Source organism: Pseudopipra pipra, chromosome 16 (genome assembly GCF_036250125.1).
Source record: "Pseudopipra pipra isolate bDixPip1 chromosome 16, bDixPip1.hap1, whole genome shotgun sequence".
NCBI lineage: Eukaryota > Metazoa > Chordata > Aves > Passeriformes > Pipridae > Pseudopipra > Pseudopipra pipra.
This window is the reverse complement of record NC_087564.1, coordinates 16835256-16856459: the sequence shown is the minus strand read 5'-3', so window position 1 is coordinate 16856459 and position 21204 is coordinate 16835256. Positions and strand designations below refer to the sequence as shown.

Sequence of the window (21204 nt, the reverse complement as noted above, 5' to 3'; positions counted from 1 at the left end):
CGGACGCGGTGCAGCTGGACCGGCTCCTGAGCGAGCGGGTGCACAAGGAGATGCGGCACCAGAGGCTCTACACACAGTACACCGTGAACCCGCTCCAACCCGGTGAGGCGGGGGCGGGCCCGCAGCGCTCAGCTGCGCAGCGGGGATAGGCAGCTGCACCCAGGAATGGCAGCAGCGGCCAGGGACAGGGGTAGAGCTGTAAGGAGCAACCGGAGGGCCTTTCTTTCGCCTGAGGAGCCGGTCTGCACACTCAGAGGCAGCAAGGAGACATGCCCCGGATAGCCTTTAGTAACCTTGGAGAAGTGAGGCAACTATTTAGGATGCGGAACCTACAAATCCCGAGCAAATACAGAGCCAAGATGGGGTAGAGAGCCCAATCACTACACCACGTTCCTTCAGCCCTTGAACCTTCTACCTGTCAATTCAGAGTCACAGAATATCACAGTCTGTGCTGGCACAGACAGGTGATGGGAGTATATTCATTCAGGTCTAGCTTTTGCAGTAAAACAAAAACCAAAGGAAAATAATTTCCTGAGACTTGGCACTCACAGGCCACCACTTGGGTTGGGGTGGGACTTTGGTGTGGTGAACACAGGCAGCTTTAGGTAGAAGGGCCTTCAGCATGCTTAAGCTCCTTGCCTTCCTAGGAAATTGCCATTAATCAGTATTTCTAACTCATTTTCTGCTATTCACGTGCCGTTCTTCCTTTACAGCTTCAGTGAAGTAGCTGGATCCACACTGGGGAATAACCAAAAAGAACATCTGCAATGATACATATTCTGTACCTGGCTGTGATGCTAAATTCATGTTATTCACCTGTATCATTTCTTTCCAGTTTACATAGTCACCAGGAAGCTTCAGTCTTCCCCTGTTGGAAGAGGTCACTTAAGACTTTCGAGGGGCCAGATTGCCAAAGCCCGGCCGGTCCATTCCCACGAGGAAAGGTAGCTTTGTCTTGGACAAGATACTGGGGGAGAGACACAAAATAAAAGTTTAATTTAAAACAACTGCCTACAATAGAAAGCAATTCAAACATAAGGCAGACAAGACTCGTGCAAATCTGAATACATTTGACTTCAAAGGATAATTATTTCCCTCTGCACCTAACAGAATGTCATTTTCACCCAGGTCCTGCTTACCATCGTCGAACAAAATGTGCTGACAAAATTTTTCATGATGACAGTGGAGAGATATTAGAGCACACTGCACAGGGAAGCTGAGCCCATTCCTGGAAGTGTTCCAGGCCAGGCTGGATGGGACTTGGAGCATCCAATCGGGGATGAGAGTGGAAGGTGTCCCTGCCCACGGAAGACAGGGTGGCCTTTGAAGGTCCCCTTCAAACCAAATCGCTCTGGGATTCCCCTCCAAACCGTCGAAAACAGGCCGGTCGCTCTCACTTCCGGTGACCGAGTTTACCCGGAGAACGCCCCTCACTAATTTGCGCGCTTTCGCCTCAAAAATCTTCATGTTATTCCCCCCCCACACACCCCGGGAGAGACGGGAGACCACAAGTCCTGCCGTGCCGCCGGAGCCGGGCCTTAAGTTGAGCGGGCAGCGCTGCAGCAGCACAAGAGCCACTGCGCATGCGTCGTTTCCTCTCCTGGCCCCCCCAATGACCACATGATCGCGGGCCTCTTGCTGATGAGTGCGCATGCGCCCACCATCTGATCTGCTGGCTTTCCTCTTCCTGCGCACACCTCACCCACTTTTTCGGGCCCCCACGCATTCTGAGGCCCTCCCTGACATTTCGGGGCTCCCCCTCTACTTTTTCGGGTCCCTGGGGTTCCCTCACCCACGTTTTGGGGTCCCCTTCTCACATTTTAGGAGTGACCCCCAATTTACTGTTCGGAGGGCAGAGGGGGGTGTATATGGGGTGCTCAAGGTTTTTTTTTCCTTTTATTTCACTTTTCATTTTATTTCCTTTTTAGTTTTCTTGCTTTTAATTTTTTAAATTTTCTTTTTTATTTTATATTTCCTTCTTTATTTCGTTTATTTTTTATTCTCTTTATTTTTCATTTTCTTTTCTTTCTCGTTTGGTTTTAATTTTTTTATTTCTTATTCTTCTAGAGAGGAAGAACACTGCAGCTCCTCTGGGCCAAAGAAAGGCTCCCCTGCTCTTCCCTTAAACACAACGCCTGCAATGAGTGCCCTGGAAGCCCGCTCTGCTCATGCCAGGCACTGGGGCTCACCCAGAGGGGCTTTGCCAGCATTAAACGGAAATTAAAACTCCAGGCATACGCACTTATGGCAGGACTGCCGGGATGCTCCTGGCCAAGGCAATCAGTCTGTGGAAGTCAGACCGGTGACCACCCAGGGGGATTTCCAGGGGCACACTTCCAGGTTTTATTCTCCAGAAACTCCAGTTCTTTCTGGCACCGCTTGCTTCAGTCTTCCCCTGTTGGAAGAGGTCACTTAGTCTTTCGAGGGGCCAGATTGCCAAAGCCCGGCCAGTCCATTCCCTTCACACCTCCACACGCCCATGCGCTCCGGGGCCGAGGGGCAGCGGCCTGCCCTGCACAGGCCCCAGGGCTGGCCTTCAGGCCAGCTCACCTGATGTATTGAACTTCCTCAGGGATCGTTTCCGCCTGCATCTGAAATACAATTATTACAAAAGTCACCGAAATGTTCCAGGAAAACTGAACAGCTCTGTGACTATCTGAGTGACTATCTGAGGCTCCTTTACCTTAACCTCTTATTGGATGGACCTTCGTCACATTCAGCAGACAGGCAAAGGGTTGTGTATCGCCTAGGAAAAAAAAAAAAAGCAGTTACGACATATATGCATAGACAACATCCTAAAACTGACACCAAATTCAGTCCGAGAGTAAAATTCTCACCTCGCTCGTCTCCGCTCCTGTGTCGCTAGCCCTCGAGACACTGCTCTGCAAACCCACGGCATCCTCTTGGGGCCGCACCTGCCACAACCCCAACACAGCAGTGCACAGGCCCACGCTCCCCGCCGAGGGTCCCTCCGCCGCCCCGAAGAAGGGATGTTGTAAAAAGAGCATGCAGAGCTGGTCCAGGGAGCCTCGGTTGATGGCCCCGTACTCTGCTTTTAACAACAAAATGCCACAGACAAGTTTCCCAACACGGTGAAAGCAAGAGACTATGAGAATAGTTTTATTATTAAACACTTATTATCACCCAAAACAAGGCACGCATGAAGGGGCAGCTCTGTATTTCCTTAAACAAAGCAGCACGTTGCCAGGTTCATTGTTTTCATAGAACTTGGAGTAAGAAAGCTAGTCAAGAGCAACAGGCGTTACACCTTAGCTTCAATACAAAAGCAATTCAGGATCACTCTTCTATTCACCAGAACACCCCCATGCATACACCTCACTTGGAATATTCTACTGTAGTACAGGTTGAATACCAAGACTAAACCCTGTGACAGTACCAAATTAGGTGTATTCATTTACTAGGCATCGTGTGGTTAAACTGAGGGACTCTATGGCAAAATCAAATGCCACGACAGTGCATGTTGTTCAGAGACTCATCAGCGGTATTGGACAAACATGATCCTACACCAGTTTTCTGCACAGCTTCAGCCTATCTTAACAGCTGCTGCCATCTTTGGGGCGTTTTGGTTTTTAATTACAGATTTTAATGGCACAAAACCAATCTTCTGTTTTTACATTTGAAAGCTTAAAAAAAAATGCCTCTAATTTTGAAGGGAACTAAGTTGTATTAGTATCTTACATTTCTCCTCTCCAAGAAAAGTCTCCAGAGTATGCGTCTAAAAATCTGCAGAAAAAGCCTAGGCACTATATGGTTCAAGGAAACCAGGGGTTTCCTCCCCAATATAATGCAAGCCAATCATTTTGATTCTCTGCAAAATGCTCTCTTACCAGTAATGATCACTTTAATCAGCCAAGCCTAAAAAGTTCTAGTCCCAAAAGCACGAACCCGTGAAGGTAATTTCTACATTATTTGGCAGAATTGAAAAAAAAAAATCAGACCACAATCACATATTAATGACTACATTTACAACTGGTCTGCAATATAAATTGAACATACTCTGTGACTACCAAAATGTCAAACGAAGGTCACCTTCAGCAGCAATTTTAAAGACATTCAGATTTCGTATTTTTTAATACCTCTAGCATCTAAGAAAAATGATCCATGGAAAAGTGATGGGTTATATAAAACTTATATTAAAATTCAAGTTGAATTGCAATATGTCTTGTTCATCCCTACCGTGCAATCCAGAAAGAAACTACGCCTTTTGCTACCAAAGTAAATTACTAAGGTAAGACCAGCACAGAAAAAATCATGAAGAAATCAAGTTTGCAAGATAAGGCTGCCGAAAGACTCAAAAAAACCAAGGTTTTTTTCCATTAATGAGTAGGTACAGTTTTTAACCAGGTGAATGCCAGTAAACTTTTGGCAGCTCCTTCACTGTAGCCGCACTCCCGTCCTCATTGCTCCTTCGGCAGCTGCAAGGGAGCATTGCTTTCTTGGGCCATATCTAAAGAGTCCACGATCTCGCCGGAGAAAACCGCTTCCAATCGCTCATCAATCTCCGTTTTTTCCCTGAACACACACCAGAGCAACAGCCCCGTGCACAGCACACTGAAAGGCAACACCTTCAGCCACGGTCTCTCGTGGTCGCTCCCCATGGACCGGCTGACGCTCCACACCCGCGGACTGGCCTTGCTGCTGGAGAAGGGAGTGGGCACCCCGCTCTCTGGATCCGCGCCCGCCGCACCCTCCGGGTCCGGACGTCGTGCGAATCCCTTCCAGGGCTCGGGCAGGCGCGGGGGCCGCCGCGCCCTGTAAAGACACGCATGAGCGGCGCGGGGAGCACGGGCAGCGGCCCGGCCCGGCCCTCACCGCCAGCGGCCCCGGCCCCGCTCCTCACCGCCAGCGGGCCCGGCCCGGCTCAGCCCCGGCCCCGGCCCCGCTCCTCACCGCCAGCGGGCCCGGCCCGGCTCAGCCCCGGCCCCGGCCCCGCTCCTCACCGCCAGCGGCCAAGCGCCCAGATCATCCCGCACCGCCCCGCGCCGCTCGGAAGGGGAGGCGCGAAGGCTCCCGCAGCCGTGACGGGATCACGAACTGCGCAGGAGGAGGAGCCAAAGCGAGCGGGGACGGCGCTCTCGCCGTCCATCGTCTGGGGCGGTGGTGGTTCCGCAGCTGGTGGTCGCGGAGTCCACTTTGTTCCGTATTACATACAGAGAATTGCCAGGTTACCACAACTATGCTTTTATAACAATTCACTGATTTCATTGCACGTTTCAGTCAGATCCCGAACGGCTTTCATTTAACCTGATAGCTAAAGATGACATCGGCCTTTGAATGCGGGTGGGTGGTGTGTTAAGCACTGCTGTGACAGAAAACGTTTCCTTTTCTGCTAAAGTCCGCAGAAAACATTTTAGCATACAGATGAAATAACATGTTGTTAACATTGTATTTATTACCTTTCATACAACATCTAACAGCACTGGTCTTGAGCTGTTTTCTATTTATACCACCTGTTACCACACTTGATCAATAAAAAAAAGGCTAGGATTGGACACACAGAATCTGTAAACCTCTGCCAAACACCAGTCTTAGCAAAGAAAGTTTCACAAATGTTCTCAGAAACTAGCCAGCTGTTCTCATAATGGTCAGCCCTCACATTTCCTTTGCTTTAGGGCAGAAATTCATAAAGTCAAAAATATTTGCAAGAAGATAAATCATTTCAGTGGCATGATACGTGCTCAACTTAATTGACATTCCGTATGAACCACCCAAGTTTCTTCATACAGTGTAGTTCCAAATTCCTGTGTCGCCATGCAGGTGCTCATCCTTTGACCCATTAAGAACTGTTGTCACTGCAGTTGCCAGTTTGTGACTTACATATTCAACACTGGTATTTTCAGCTGTAAAATTTAGTTTAAGACATCAGTTATTTTTGCTTTTAAACACCAAAACATTTTTGTCATAGAATTAACTAAATAGTTTTGAAATAAGTCATCTAGAGTAAACTGAATTCTGCTTTTGACTATACAGTTCTAATTTGCAATAATTAAAAAAACTACTGCAATAATTAATAGAACTACCAAACACACACAAATACTGTGCAAGTTACATAGTTAATAGTTTATATGGGAAGATGAAATGTTTTTAAAAAATTTTATTATGATTTTTTCCTAGAAAAGAAAGTCATCAATTTAAAAAAAAACAGGTAAGAAAGTTTCTCAAAGCAAAAAGAAAAAAAAAGTATGTCACTAATTTTAAGCTACTTTAATTAGCTCAACAGTGCTTTGTTTTCTTCAATTCTGAACATAAAAAGTGTAAATATATCTATATCTATTTATTTTCCAGGAAATTAAATTCTCCTTTGACAAACAGTTCATGTAATAAAGGGCATGATGGCCTGGAAGAAATGAGGGAGAGGAAACAAGCAAACAAAAAAGCCCACAAAAAACAATCCACAAACCCCAACAACAAAGCCAAAAAAACCGACTTGTCTGGAATTAATCCAGATTAGCCTTACTACTTCATAGCCAGAACCAGTCTTTCCTTTTAAAAACTGCATGTGATATGATACTTACCTAACAGAAGTCAAAGAGAGGGAAAAAGAAACAGGTGACTTAGTAAAGGAAAAAAACAATTCAAACAGATACAGAGAACATTTCAAATGTTATAGAAGAAGTCAGACCTTGTGGTTAACATACAGAAAGTGGAATTACTTAAAAGACACTTTTATGCTATCAGTGCTGTAACATTGATTTCCTTTTAATTTGGCACATTTAAGACTAGAGACAAACTTCAATTACAATGGCAGTCAGCATTTTTCTATAAAGCTAGAATTTCAAGTCATCAACAGATTTTCTGGGGGACAAAATAAATCCTCTTGCACAGGAATCAAAACCTAAGTACTTATTAGATACTTTGTCTACTGAATTTTTCCTTCATATATGCCAGATTATTTAAATGTTGCTATAACTGAAAACAGCATTGGGGTATTCACATTCTGAATAGACAACAATAAAAAAGAACAATACCAAAAAAACTCACCAGAATTTGCTTTGTATGCAATACCATGCTGATCTAATAAAACTTTAAGTTTTTTTATTTCTTCAGAAAGTTGCTTGTATTCCTAAAAAAGAAAATACATTTTAAGTGGTTCTCCCACTTTCCAAATGCATATCTAAAATGGGAGTTTATAAAACATAACGGGTCTGTGCAAAGCTGTTACAGCTTTTCACTTAAAAGATCATAAAGATAAACTGCTTATTCCAAGAACAAGGTGCAAATTTTAGAAGATACATGTCTATGTTGCCAAAACAGGAGCCAGCTTTTCTCAAGCCTGAGTGTAAAAATTAGGAGTGCTTTCTGTAACTATTTTGAATCTGTCCTCTAAGTAGCATTTTATCATAGAACAAAATTGCATTCTTAAGTTTTCTTCAGGACTGGCCTTATTTTGTTGTATCATAATGCTACAGTCTGGAAATTTGTCACCTCCTCAACTCTTGACCTAGTAACTTAAGGTTCTTGCTTTCAGCAGTTTCTGTTAACTTGCAGAGAGAGGGATTGCTTAGTAGTTTTGACACTCAAACCATATACCTGAAATCTCAAGAGAAGCCCCAATTTTTTGTTGTCTTTTGGTGTTTACATGACTAAAGACAGAGCAAAACAGTAACTATTTAAAATTCTGTGGTTACCAAAACAGCCAATTTAATGTCAATTAAGCTATGATGAACCCAGAAAAAGAAGTACAAATTATTAAGTACTGTATTGTTAACGAGCGAGCTCGTATGAGTTCAGAACGGTGATCTTTATATATGTATATTCAGGTTAAGCACAGTCTGTCTGATTATATATTAATAGCTATTTGGTGTTTTGTCTTTGCTACATTTTTCAAATAAAATGACAACAGCAACTTCTTCTCTGCATTATAATTAATTCCCTTCTGTGCTCTTTTTTTGATGTTCAGCTTGCACTCTTTTAGAGTGAGCACCCCTTCTACCTCTGTTTTCCCTATTCCAATTCTGTTGCAGAACTGTTCACACACACAGAAGTCCTTCAGAAATGGACACAGCATAGGTCATTCTGCCTTTTGCTTGTGTTACAGCCAATGTGTCCTGACACAAGTGTGGGTAATTATCCACAGAGAGAAGCACCAGCATACTCAAGGTTGGTTACACATTTATTTGCACTGTTAATTCCTTCCTATTTCCAGACTGGTATTCCCCAGAAAGAGTACCTACAAGGTGTTGGTAACCCAGGTGCATACCCTAAGTCCTACATACCCACCATCTTCTTACTGGGCATTCATCTGTACCGGTTCGGTTTTGACTTAAGGGCTAGAATAAAGATATCAACTCACACTCTATGCAGTGTTACGTATTGAAAACAGAAAAGATAATCCCATGACAGATTTCAGCTGAATCCAAAGAGCATTTACATAATGCTCTCATGCTGACACTGTGATACAGTAAAAAGGTGGCAGTTTAATTCCACAAATTTAATATTGTAAATATTTTGCTCTATACCTTACTGCACTTTTCCACTGTTTTGAATTCCAGACTTATTTTCTTACTCTGTTTCTCAGCTTCTTTTTCTGCTGTTGCTTTTAGAAGTCCTGCTTCCTCAAAAATCTCTTTCAGTATTTTTTTGTAACCCTAAAAAAGAAAGTTTTCAAAAGACAATAGATCAATCCACTCAACTCTGATCTCTGCTTGTAATTTGCAATGGCCATTCCAAGTCCTCAAGCTTCATTGTAGAAAACATTACAATTACCAGTTCACACAGCAGTTACAGAACATAAAATTATTATTTGCCAACTGCAGAATAAATGCATCTACTCCAAAAGGAGAAACTGCAGAAGCCAGGTTTGGCTATTGACAATAATTGTTTTTTCACTGAACAGAGTTGGAAAAAGTTAATAAACCTGGTCAGTTATTAGTTCATCATACAGAAGCTGCTCTGCTTCATCCCACTTCCTTTGCAGTGCTTCAGGCAGAGTTGGATAAACTGAAAAATGGAAGGCAAACCATGTAAAAACCAACAGCACTGTCCTGCATTAGTTAATTCCCCCTCTAGTAGCATGCAAGCATATTTGTTCTAAGAACTCAGTGTTTCCATACAGTACATAGTCTCCACTACTTTCAAGAGTTGGGGTTAAACTTAAATTGCACTTCACACATTTAAACTTTCTGGAAAATGCCTCTGACCAGAAATTTTTCTCTTATTTCCAGCTGCAAGGCCTCACATTTATTTGCTCAGTGTGATTCTGAGCTCTGCCTTTTTGTAACATGAGCAGATACTACAGGGCTGATTCCTACAACCAGTCCAAGAAAAAAGAAAAAAAAAAAATCCTTCACTGGGTCTATATCAGCAGTGACAATTTATTTGAGAAATATCTGTGTTCTAATGACTGGGATTTAAAATACACTTTGTATTATATGTTACATGTAATACTCATTTATATCAAGGTACAAACTTGAAGAACCTAAAAATGTACACTCTGAGGTTAGTGTAATATGCCAACTGCTCCACAAATGATTTTCTAAATCTTACCTAAAAGAGAGTGGGGATGGCACACAAGAGGAGTCTCAAATGTCAGAGAGTAAACACAAGTACTTGGCTCAGACACATAAGCCAATTTATTGCTCTTTCCACAAACAAGATGAACCTAAACATCAGTAAAAACAAAGATGAGCAAAAAAGGTCCACATGAAACAGGACCAGCATTGATGGTCAATTTGCTGTGTTCCAATGCTAGCAGAAGCATTTCTATACATACTGTCATGTCAAAGCTTCCAGTCCTTTTTCATTTTTCCACAGAAAAAGAATCATAGCAAGCACGTTGTCAAATTATTTTATCAAATGTGAACACTGCTTCCTCTAACAGGAAATGATTCCCCCACCTACCATTGTTCCTTCAACTCCCGAGCACCATATTTCCAGCAAGAATGAGAGTAAAAAGGAGGGGGAAAAGGACATCCTTTAGAGCCTCATCTGACGTAAGCACAGTTTGCTTAAATTTTATTTCTGACCAATGTGCTAAACAAAGAGTACAAGACGCATGTAGACTGTATAAAACTATTTTCATTACATTTGTAGCACCAGTGTTTTCCGTCTGTCAAAACAAAATGCCTGTGAAAGACTTCAATCACAATATCAAAGGTCATACAAGAATATTAATTTTTTTCTGCAGCCCCTATGGGAGATAAAGGCACCTCCAGTACAGTACAGAATATTTTCACCTTGGCAGCCAAGTTGGCAGCCAATCACAAGAGATTCAACAAGGCAAAATGCAGGGTCATGCACTTGGGTCACAACCACCCCACACTGCTCTAGGCTTGGGCAAGAACAGCTGGAAAGCTGCCTGGTGGAAAAGGACCTGAGGGTGCTGGTTGACACCTCTCCTTGTCAGATTTGTGCACCAGACCCTTCCCCACCTCCGTTGCCCTCTCTGGACACACTCCATCACCTCAATGTCCTTCTTGAAATGCCCTTGGTGCTTCTTTTAACATCGTACTTAACTTCTGGGTATGCTACTGTTAACTCCCTAATTCTTTTCCCTCCTTTTTTATGGATGTTCTTACTACAATAGGCTGGTAGCTTGAATTCAACCAACAGCTCTTTTTCTTTATTTTTCCTGACACAAATTACAAGTATATTTCTACAGTAGTAATTAGAATATTCCACTCTATCAAGGAAAAAAAGAGTTTTAAGTAATCAGTGAGAACATGTAAGTACACTTCTTCAAAATTTCATCCTGAATCTAGATTCCCTCCTCCATATATTCATGTAGCTCCTACAGGAATTCATCTTTTTCTATCATAGCTTAAATAAGGACTTTTTCAGGGTAGGAATGTTTCAGTTTGTAGAGTGTCACAAGTGTATGTGTAGTCATGCTGTCTGAATTAGCATAGCCTAGGTTATTATACCTTTGTTTGTCTGGTCTTAGTTTCACATGAGTCTCCTTCCCTCATCCACATTCCAACAAATGTGTTGTTGTTAATTTCCCATTCATGCCAGATTCTGAAAAAACAGGACACTCTATTAAGTTACCGGAAAGAAAAACTTGAACACTCAGGAATAAAACCAGGAATACCTTATACCATGTTCAATTCAAGTGTACATGAATCATTTTTGTTGTCTGAGTATTTCCACTTCTTACAGCCAACACCTTACATGCAGCATAGTTTGTTATCCAAGCTGCTGTATAGGGCATGTCAGTATCACTTTTGAGAGCACAGTTTTGGATCAGCTTTCAGTTTGCAAACCATTTGCACTTAAAATCTGTGTTTAAATCCAGTAAAATATCACTTATAGATCAATCCCACAAAAAATTCCATGATGCTAAGTGCACTGTGCAATTCAGATTGCTTGCAGGATTTTTAGTGCTGGTGAGAGCACCTAAAAATCTACTCTAGTTCTGCTAGTCCTAAAGCAAACGATACCCTCAGCATGCTGATATACCATTTTCCTCACATACTGGCTCACCATTTTGCACACAGAGAAAAGACATCTATATGCAAAATATTTAGAAAAGCAGTGCTCTGGTTTAGAATTAAATTTATTTTAAGTCTCATGATTTGGGAGCTATATGATCTGGGGTCTTTAAATATGGGAATTTTTTTGGGGATCTACACTGAGTCTTTTATAACTTTTCATTAAATGATTAATACAACCACTAGGCATAAAGCACTCTTTTCATTTTGTAATTTTTGTATTTAACTCAAACTGAAAATAGTTAACAGCTATGAAATCTCTGTAAATATAAGCTATAGTTATACATTATTAAATTTCTCATGTGAACATATCACACTTGCAATTGGCACTGGTTATTAATCAGTCTCCAACTAAAATAGGAGGTTAGTATTTATCAACTAAAAAAAAAAAATCTGAATTTTTCAAGACAGGATATCTTTATGCATATTGCCTTGGGAACTATAATGACCTAAGTTAACCTACAGAAGAATCTTCATGTTAAAACTGCCTCCTTTTTACAGTCTATAAAATGGCCTGCTAACAACATAGGTAAAACTTAAAGATCTAAATGCCTCACCCTAAAATCCCACTATAGGCATTCCATCGAAAAGTCTGCTCATGCTGAGTGACATTATGGAAAGGACAAAACTCATACTTGTACCTTAAAAGAAAAGAAAAAGGAAATAAGAAATGTTTCAGACTGAAATGGAAAACTAGTAAATTCCTAGTAAGTAAACAAAGACCCAAATCCATTACTCACGTGGATTCCACAAAACTGAAACACTTGCCAGCAAGCCCAAAGAGATGTGCAGGGCCTAAGAACACCACAAAATGACATAAAGGAAGAATAATGTTTTGGTTAAATTTAAGAAAGTTACCGTGGTGACAAAACTGCAAGGAATATGTGACAAATTTAGGTCTCTGCTATACATAAGGAAATTCTTATCCTCCATATGTATTACTGTAAATTCCCACTAGCCCTATACTGGTTTCCATCATAATCTTTAACATTTTTCATCTTCAATACTCAGTGAAATAGATAAGCCTCTGTCTACAACAAAAACAAGAAACCCCTGTAAAAACAAATATTTGGAGGCAAGGTCCATAAAAGGAATCATCAGTGCAGATCTTTCCAAAATCTAACACTGAAATCACCAAAACTCTTGCTTGGGAGCTGTCTGTCCCCAGAGCCATCCAAAATCCTCAAGTAAAGCCCATTTGTTGACAGCGCTGCATATTTAAGTTTCCCTGAGATTCTGAAACTGAATATTCCTTTTCACAGTTTGCCTTCATGGTCTGTTCCAGATAGTACTCAACAAGATAAACCTTTTGCTGTCAGACAGGTCAGCAGCTGCAATTCTACTCTTGTGGAATTGACTGTTCCAGCCTTTCTATCAAAGGAATCCAAGACAGGTCAGTAAAAAGAGGGTCAAAAGTTCTGAACTATGTGCTAGAGGAGTATTTCAGTGTCCCTTGTTTATAGAATTTTTGCTTGGAATTATTAAATATTTATGAGGAAAGAAGAATAAAGATTTCAAAGCATATAAAATAAACCCCCATCCTGGATTCTAATTCCCGACTGTCAGGATTGCCTAGGTCCTTTTTCGAAAGATCTAGCCAAGCAATCCTACAAACAACAGTCAGACCACCAGAATCATGCCATTCAGAATAGCTTAACCACTAGGATATGAGTAGGTTTTCTTTCCCAAGTGTGTTTTCTGACTGTGTGATCTTGCATTTCATTCTACACATAGGCTTGGCCAAAGGGTTTGTCCCTTTGCTACATGAAATCTGTGCCTTAGTGATCAGGATGCTCTGCAAATGTGAATGTCCTTGAGGAATGCATTAAACTCATGCCTCCATTTCCTGGGCAGATGCTCTAGAAGAGAAATTACAGGAACTATTCCACCAGCTGTCTTGTAAAAGAACAGGAAAGGTTTCTATGCTAAAGAAATAATTGTGCAAGACAGGGTTCCATGCCCTGGATTCCTGTTCCGTACACACTCCCAATTTTTGGCTACCCATAAGTTCCCACAACAAAGAAAGAAGGATTTCTAGCATGCTGTCCTTAATTTTTTTTTCCTGCTACTTTTGTCACCTTTCCATTCAGCATTCTGTTACTAATCCCATTCCTAACTATTTCACTTTCCACACACTACAAACGCAGAATTTATAAACTTGATTTGGGTGCATAAAACATGACAAAGAAACACTAAGCACAATCACATTCAGTGTCACCATACCAAAATGCCTTTACTGAATTTGAACAAGGTTTAGGTCTGTGCATAAGATTAGCAGAGAGATTAGAGTTATTCACTTTTGCTTAGTCTTTGCCTTCAGTATTTATCTGCTCTCCCCCATATATGGGCTAGATTTTTTTATATTCCTGTTTATTTTGCTTAAGTGGTGTATTTATATCACAGCACCCATGTTGTGTGTGAAACTAAGCCTCTGTGATAGGTTCCAAGACTACTCTTAAGACTTTTTTTTATAACCATTTTTTGGTATTAAGTGCTATTGTATGATGAAATGACTTTTATATGACAATCTCGAGGATGTCAGAGATTGTTTCAAGAAGAAAATAGTTTTTACCATGGGTCAGAAAGATTTGTGACTGGCTCAAAGAAAGAGAGTAAAACGTATGGATAGTATTGTGACAAAAGCAGTCCAAACAGCACCGGGACATTGTAGTGGGTTTCTGTGGCTGGGTTTTGGTAGCTGGGGGGGCTACAAGGGTGGCTTCTATTAGAAACTGTTAGAAGCTTCCCCTGTCCCGTGGAGCCAATGCCAGCCGGCTCCAGGACCGACTTCCTGCCGCTGGCCAGGGCTGAGCCAATTAGGAGTAACAGCAACGCCTCTGTGATAACATATTTAAGAACAGAAGATTGTTGCGCGGAAGAAAATTCCAGCCAGGGAAGAGCAGAGTGAGAACATGGGAATAACAACGTAGACACCAAGGTCAGTGCAGAAGGAGGGGGAGGAGGTGCTCCAGGTGCCAGAGCTGTGGCTCCTGCAGCCCGTGGTGCAGACCATGGTGGAGCAGCTGTGCCCCTGCAGGCTGTGGAGGACCATCGGGGTGCAGAGACCCACCTGCAGCCCATGGAGGAGCCCGTGCTGGAGCAGGTGGATGCATGAAAGAGGCTGTGACCCCGTGGGAGGCTCAGGATGGAGCAGAGTCCTGCCGGAGACCTGCGGCCCCTGGAGAGGGAAGCCCATGCTGGAGCAGGTTTTTCCCTGGTGGGACTCGTGGCCCCTGTGGGGGACCCACGTGGGTACAGCTCATTCATGAAGGACTGCGCCCCATGGAGGAGTGACCCACGGGCAGTATGGGAAGAACTGCTGCCTGAGGGTTGGACTCACGCTGGAGAGGTCCATCAAGGACTGTCTCCCGTGGGAAGGATCCACGGGAGCAGGGGAAGGACTCCTCTCTCTGAGCAGCTGCAGAAATAACAACTGACTGCAATCCCCATTCCCGTCCCCCTGCACTGCTGGGGGGAGGAGGGAGAACGTGGAAGGAGGGGTGGGGGGAAGGTGTTTTTAAGACTATTTTATTTTCTCAGTCTTTGGCTCTTATCCTGTTAGTAATAAATGTAAGTACTATCCCCACTTTGAGTCTGTTTTGCCCGTGAAGGTAATTAGTAACTGACCTCTCCCAGCTGTTACCTCAAATCATGAATCCTTAGCTGTTTGGTTTTTTATTTTTCTCTCCTCTGTCCACTTGCAGAAGGAGAGCGAGAGCGGCTTTAGTGGGTACCTGGTATCCAGACCAGGGTCAACCCACTACAGACATGGAACACCAATGAGGTTAACCTAGGTTTCAACCCTTCAGAAGCACAATAAAATATATTTGCCATGCTTATTTTCCGTGATGCTTACAGAATGACATGCAAAATTAGGTTGCGGCTGCATAAAGTCAAAGTAGACAATTTGCATTGCAAACAACTGTTGCTAAATTATGAAAACCGTACAAAAAAAAAGGTAACGCTTGCATATACCTGATACTGCAGACGGGGACATCTTTGGCTGGAGCCTATTTGTTTGAGGCAAGAACGGGTTATTCAACCTTTCAAAAGAAGGAAAGTTAAACGTTTAAGGCTGTTACGCATCTGGCCGTGGATATATCCTCCCCTACCTGTGTGTGTCCCAACACCGACGGCCCCTGCCCCGGCCCGGCGCCCCATCCCCGGAGGAAGGGACGGGCTGGAGCGGGCGGAGCGGCAGACGGGCTCAAGCCCGCCGAGTGCGAGTGGATCGCGGGGCACAGCGAGCGGGTGGGCACGTACCCGAACGTGTTGGGCTCCTCCACGATCTTCATCTTCCCCGCCGAGGCGAAGAGACCTGCGAGCAGAGAGCCGTTGGCCGCGGCGCACGGACCGACCCGCGGCGCCCGCTCCCGCCGCGGCCCCCGCCTCACCCAGCGCCGCGCCCAGCGCCGCCAGCAGCAGCCGGGCCGCCATCGCCCCTTCCGCGGGAAGCGGAAGCGCGCGGGCCGCGGGGCGGCCGCTCCGCCCAGCGCGGCCATGGTGCGGAGCCGGCGCGGGGGCCGGCGCGGGGCTCGCAGCCTCGACACCTTCGCGGCGGACGCGGAGGCTGCGCTGAGAGGTGCGTGAGGGGCCGCCGGCCGCGGGTCTGGGCCGGCGGGTCCGGCAGGACTGGGCCGTGCGGCCGCTGGACGCTGATGTGTGCCCGCTGTTTTCAGCTTGCCTGGAGGGCGAGGGGGCCGCGGCCGGAGGCGGCCCGGAGGCCAAGTTCCCCTGCCCCCTTGCCATGTGGGAGCTCGGACACTGCGATCCCAAGAAATGCACCGGGAGAAAACTGGCCCGGAAAGGGTTACTCCGAACCCTGCGCCTTCGCCAGAGGTTCCCGGGCGTCGTCCTCAGTCCGCTGGCCACGGAATACGTCTCTCCCGCTGACAGGTTAGGCCCTGGTGCCTGCTGGCGCGGGCTGTGAGGGAAAGCTCTTCGTTCAAATACCGTCCTGATGCTGTATTAGGGAGAACGTTTTAACCACTGATTCATGGCCAAAACTCTGATACAGAATAGATTTGACCTTCCCGTGACATTGCCCTGATGCATGAACACGAGAAATAGAGCCATTTCATCAAATCAGGTTAACACTTTTACAATAGCTGGTATCAGCTGAGAAAAGCTTCTGTAGATCCCAATGAGAAATCAAGGAACATCTCGTAGGTTAATTTGTTCAGAGCATGGGCCTATAGCTGCTGTATCTTTATGATGTCATATTTAAGTACTTCAGCTAGGCAGCACAATGCATTAACTGGAAAACTTTTTGAGGGAAATGAGAATTTTCTTCAAATGTGCCTGCAGAATTTTTATAAAGATGTATTTCCTCAGAGAAAAGATTTCTCTTTAGAAGCTAGCAGAGAACCTCAATCTGAATTTTGGTGTACTTTATGACTGTGAACATTACTATTAACCACATTTGTCTATCACATTTTTAAACCTAGAATCTTTCACATTTCAGCTTGAAACATGGATAAACATTCTTTACCATATGCATGTTTGAAGGAAACCCATGTTATAACTCTCATTCTCTCTCTCTATTCTCTATTTTAGGTTATGATTGACACAAGCAGGGGTTGTATGCAAATTTGTTGCTGATATAAAGTGGCAGTTGGAATTCTCACTTCATCTGGGGTTGTTTAGTCTGGAGAGGAGGAGGCTCAGGGGAGACCTCATCACTCTCTACAACTCCCTGACAGGAGGTTGTAGCCAGGTGGGGGTTGGTCTCTTCTCCCAGGCAGCTAGCAGTAAGACAAGAGGGCATGACCTTAGCTCTCCCAGAGGAGGTTTACGTTGGATATTAGGAAGAAATTCTTACAGAGAGGGTAATCGGGCATTGGAATGGGCTGCCCAGGGAAGTGGTGGATTCTCCATCCCTGGAGATTTTTAAAAAGAGACTGGATGTGGCATTTAGTGCCATGGTCTAGTAACCACAGCGGTAGTGGATCAAGAGTTGGACTTGATGATCTCAGAGGTCCTTTCCAACCCAGCTGATTCTATGATTCTATGATCAATATAATGGTGACAATTTTTCAAATACAGTAATGTTTCTTTTTTTCAGGCATGTCATTGCTCAGAGTGGAATTGCAGTCATAGATTGCTCATGGGCCAAATTAGAAGAAACTCCCTTTAAGAGAATGAGGGGGAATCATCCTCGGTTGCTGCCTTACTTGGTGGCTGCAAATCCTGTAAACTATGGTCGGCCGTGCAAGCTGTCCTGCGTGGAAGCTTTTGCTGCAGCGTTTTGCATTGTTGGTAGGCTCGGTTTGTTGCCAGCAATTCTTACATCCTTAATAAATTAGAAGAAATGATCTGCAATAAAATAAACTGTAATGCTGTCCCACTGGTTATCAGTTTGCTGAGTTTGGGATCAGATTGTCTAGCTTTCTTCCAAGTACTTGCATTGGGGTACCTGTGGACTGTTCGTGTCAGCTACTAAACAGGACACATAAACTAAATCCTGGTTTTGTCTGGATGGTGTGTAATGTTAGAAAAACTGTTAAAAAAAAGACAGAAGACAGAATATGAATCCTTAGGCACCTTTGCCTTAGTGAGAGGTAGCAGCTGTCTGTTAACAGGGCGGGTTCTGGGTAAGAACAAAAGAATTTGCCCCTTCTTGTGATGTTCTGCAAACTCACCGCAGAACCTTGACAACTGAAGAGAAGTACTCTACCATACTGCAGACAAATATTATTTTCTGAAAATACTGTATGTACAAATGCTCTTGTACTGAAGGACTGTGGGACCTAGAGCTTGAATCATTCATTACCTGTACAAAGTATTTTTATGTAACACTCACTAAAAGGCTATGAACTCTTCTTGGATTCAGTTAGATATTTCAAGTTAAACTGAAATTTTAAAAAGATTACAAATATTTTCAAAGTCTTAATCCCCTAATGCTGAAAAAAATGCTGGCAAACATCTCACTATTTTAGTGATACATAGGTATGTACTGAACTTAGAAACCTGTCGGCTGAGTGAAATCTCACACTGGAAAACTGATCACATATTTTCTATTTTAGGATTCCCAGACCTAGCCACCATTCTTCTGAGGAAATTTAAATGGGGTAAGGCATTTATTGACTTGAACAAAAATCTCTTGGAAAAATATGCAGCCTGTCATTGCCAGGATGACGTGCTAAGCATTGAGAAGGACTTTTTAGCTACTGTCCAAGAAACAAAAGATGAAGACGTAGGTAAGGAAAAAAACACAGGGACACCACACACCCCTTTTTCCTAACTAGTTTCCTTACAGTCTTTTCCTTTGATCTCGTGAAAATATTGGCAAGGTGGAAGATAAGTGCTTTGTTGAGATGTGTTCTTCTATCCTTATACTGTGTATTCTTCTTATAAGAAACTTTACCCATTTTTTTTCAACTGGAATAGATGAAAATGACTAAAGCGAGTTAATGCATAGAGCAGTGCTTTTCCAGCCGAACTGTGAAGCAGCTACCCTGATACAAGTAAGGATACTGGAAAACTAAGGAGCAAAAAGAAAATATGATGCATTCTCATTTTATCCACAGATGTTAAAAGCTGAATATGAGTAAAAAGACTAGTAATTGAGAAGGAACTATAATAAAAATACAACCATACAGTCTGACAGCAAATTAATTACACATAAACCTAAGAAAGACCTTCAGTGAACATATTTATATAGTCCCCAATCAAGATGTTTCAAATCAGACTTATCAAGATAATTAAAATCATCTGTAATAAATACAAGTAGTTTATTCCCAAATTCTTCCAGAAAGTTATTGGATGCTATATTCACAAGTGACTGCTTGGTCTTATTCAAGACAGCACAAAGAAAGACAAATCAAATAATCAAGAACATATGAAAAGAGATGCTCCTAATTAACATTTTCCTGTCACAGTGGTTAAGCCCCATAAAACAGGCCAGGGGCTCATACTGTAAGGAGACAGTCAACAGCCTTAAATTGCTCTGAACTTTGATCTCTTTGCCATTACGCACTGGAACGTGATGGAATGAAACCGTCCTGTTTCTTGGTGGAAACCTAACTAGTTACATTAAACTCAAGCCAGTTCTTAAGGGGCAACACGACTATGCCAAATAAAGCACACTTGAATCTATGCACTTTCTGGATGGACTTCAGCCATCATGCCTTGTTTGACTTTTCTGTGGTAACAGTTCTCCCCAGCTGTCTAAGCCACTCCCCTCTCTTCCCCACCTCCCCTGGTTTCTGATCAAACAACTATAGTAAACTTAACAGAAAGACTGAACCAGACTTCCTAGGCCTTCCCCTCCCTGCCAGTAATTTTCTGTGAAAATGAGGGCAGATGATTAAAATATGCCTTTTTCATCATGTGCAGTTTTTCTTCCTTTTTCCAGATCCATTTGATGTTGACTCAGGAAAAGAGTATTCTAATCCCAACAGGCCAGTCAGTTCCCCAGGGTAATGAAATTTAATTTAAATACTAGTTTTTCTTATTATAATTTATTTTGCTTTTATAATCCTGAAAAATGTTTCCAGTCTAGCACAAAGCAAGGAAGACTCTGAGGAGGACAGCGTGAGCACTCCAGAGGATGCCACTGAAAGCAGTGAAAGCAGTGATGAGAGCAGTCCAGAAGATCATGGTACTGTAAAGTTACTGCAACAGCTGCCAATAAATCAACTATTTGAAAAGTGAAAAAAAAAAAAAGAAAATCAAACCCAACCCTCCTCAAGAAACAAAACCCTCCACCTACCAGAAGAACATTAAAAACATCCCCAGTAATCCCAAAGAGTTGTAACATCTTGTATAAAGAAATTTCATTGTGAACAGTTAAGTGTGTCTTGTTCACCTGTAACTTGGTGCTTAGCAAATCTCAGTCACTGTGTGGGTTTATAGGTCTTTTAATGAGAGCTCCAGAGTTATTTAATTTTTAGGTAGGTAACTATGGAATGTTAATTATTTTGTAAGGAGCCTGAAGCTTAGTAACAAGTTAAAAAAAATTCCCTTTATTCTAATCAATGTGTCTGGAAAGTAGTTTATAGGGATTATGTTTGTTTACCTAATGGTATATTAGGTAAAGCTTTTTAACTTCTGGGCTACATTTCAACAGGAAAACATGACTTAAGCTATTGCCTTGTTCAGAGGACCTGCCGTATAAGGTGCCTCTGACTTTGCAGGCTTGAACCTGCCATATGTGTTTCAACTACTACTTCTAGTTTAGGGTAAACTGACTGCCTAAGCTTATAAAAGGAAAAAATGCTTCCTGGAATTCCTTTAACATCTCAGTGTGTCTTCAGTAACTTTACTGCTCCTGTTTACTCTCATACAGTCCTAAGCAACACCATGTTTTGGGACTTCATATTCAAAACTGTACCATTAAATTTCAGATGGCAGGTTCAGCAGTGCTGTCTCTGTGCATTCTCTGCACTCCAAGAGCACTGCACCAAGTCACAAATACACACTGTCTGGCCCTTAAAGGTTTGAGTCAGACTCGTACCAGCACTTGCACCTTAGGCCACTTTTCCACATGCTGCCAGTTTGTACAGTGAAAGTGAGCCAGTAGCAGGTTTGTTCTGTACATTTAAATAGAATACTCTGAAGTTTCTAGCACCCAACTGAAACTTACTTAAAACAACTTCAGCAACTCTTCACTGGAATTGAAGATACTAAGGGCAATTTGTAGACTCACCTTCTCAGATCAAAGTTTTCCAAGTCACAGCAAGACTTTCTCCTCTTAACCCTCTACCGCTAGAGCTCCTGTTGGAGCTAGAGCTGAGAATAACAGCAGCACTTT

At 42.9% G+C, this 21204-nt stretch overlaps 3 protein-coding genes and 1 long non-coding RNA gene across 4 annotated transcripts; 2 read left to right on the top strand and 2 right to left on the bottom strand.

Annotated features, from left to right (window-relative positions):
• The first annotated feature begins 13 nt into the window (after window positions 1-13).
• Window positions 14-4116, top strand: LOC135423367 (uncharacterized). Its single transcript, XR_010434783.1, has 2 exons — window positions 14-102; window positions 714-4116. It is a non-coding gene; the product is annotated as an uncharacterized LOC135423367 (long non-coding RNA).
• LOC135423365 (ubiquinol-cytochrome c reductase complex assembly factor 4) lies at window positions 3841-5122 on the bottom strand. The gene is made up of 2 exons (XM_064673565.1): window positions 4962-5122; window positions 3841-4773 (listed from the first exon to the last, which is right to left on the bottom strand). Exons 1-2 carry the CDS (start codon window positions 5105-5107, stop codon window positions 4419-4421), a joined length of 501 nt encoding a protein of 166 aa, XP_064529635.1. The 5' UTR covers window positions 5108-5122; the 3' UTR covers window positions 3841-4418.
• Window positions 5123-5388: 266 nt separating this feature from the next.
• On the bottom strand, window positions 5389-15915 carry GNPTG (N-acetylglucosamine-1-phosphate transferase subunit gamma). Its single transcript, XM_064673543.1, has 11 exons — window positions 15845-15915; window positions 15714-15768; window positions 15426-15493; window positions 12191-12245; window positions 12008-12091; window positions 10884-10977; window positions 9508-9622; window positions 8879-8961; window positions 8481-8609; window positions 7003-7084; window positions 5389-5861 (listed from the first exon to the last, which is right to left on the bottom strand). The coding sequence occupies exons 1-11, from the start codon at window positions 15885-15887 to the stop codon at window positions 5740-5742; spliced, it is 930 nt and encodes a 309-aa protein (XP_064529613.1). The 5' UTR covers window positions 15888-15915; the 3' UTR covers window positions 5389-5739.
• TSR3 (TSR3 ribosome maturation factor) lies at window positions 15905-20244 on the top strand. The gene is made up of 6 exons (XM_064673553.1): window positions 15905-16032; window positions 16130-16346; window positions 17515-17708; window positions 18476-18649; window positions 19807-19870; window positions 19949-20244. Exons 1-6 carry the CDS (start codon window positions 15951-15953, stop codon window positions 20103-20105), a joined length of 888 nt encoding a protein of 295 aa, XP_064529623.1. The 5' UTR covers window positions 15905-15950; the 3' UTR covers window positions 20106-20244.
• Window positions 20245-21204: the final 960 nt, after the last annotated feature.

Excerpts from the sequence above, each read along its gene's own strand:
- LOC135423365 (XM_064673565.1), bottom strand. The coding sequence starts at position 5,107 with ATGGACGGCGAGAGCGCCGTCCCCGCTCGCTTTGGCTCCTCCTCCTGC. Across the intron at positions 4,774-4,961 it reads TGGGCGCTTGGCCGCTGGCG|GGCGCGGCGGCCCCCGCGCC; the intron begins GTGAGGAGCGGG and ends GTGTCTTTACAG.
- GNPTG (XM_064673543.1), bottom strand. The coding sequence starts at position 15,887 with ATGGCGGCCCGGCTGCTGCTGGCGGCGCTGGGCGCGGCGCTGG. Across the intron at positions 15,494-15,713 it reads GAGGAGCCCAACACGTTCGG|GTTGAATAACCCGTTCTTGC; the intron begins GTACGTGCCCAC and ends TTCTTTTGAAAG. Across the intron at positions 7,085-8,480 it reads CAGTGGAAAAGTGCAGTAAG|GAATACAAGCAACTTTCTGA; the intron begins GTATAGAGCAAA and ends TTTCTTTTTTAG.
- TSR3 (XM_064673553.1), top strand. The coding sequence starts at position 15,951 with ATGGTGCGGAGCCGGCGCGGGGGCCGGCGCGGGGCTCGCAGCCTCGAC. Across the intron at positions 16,033-16,129 it reads CGCGGAGGCTGCGCTGAGAG|CTTGCCTGGAGGGCGAGGGG; the intron begins GTGCGTGAGGGG and ends CGCTGTTTTCAG. Across the intron at positions 16,347-17,514 it reads TACGTCTCTCCCGCTGACAG|GCATGTCATTGCTCAGAGTG; the intron begins GTTAGGCCCTGG and ends TCTTTTTTTCAG.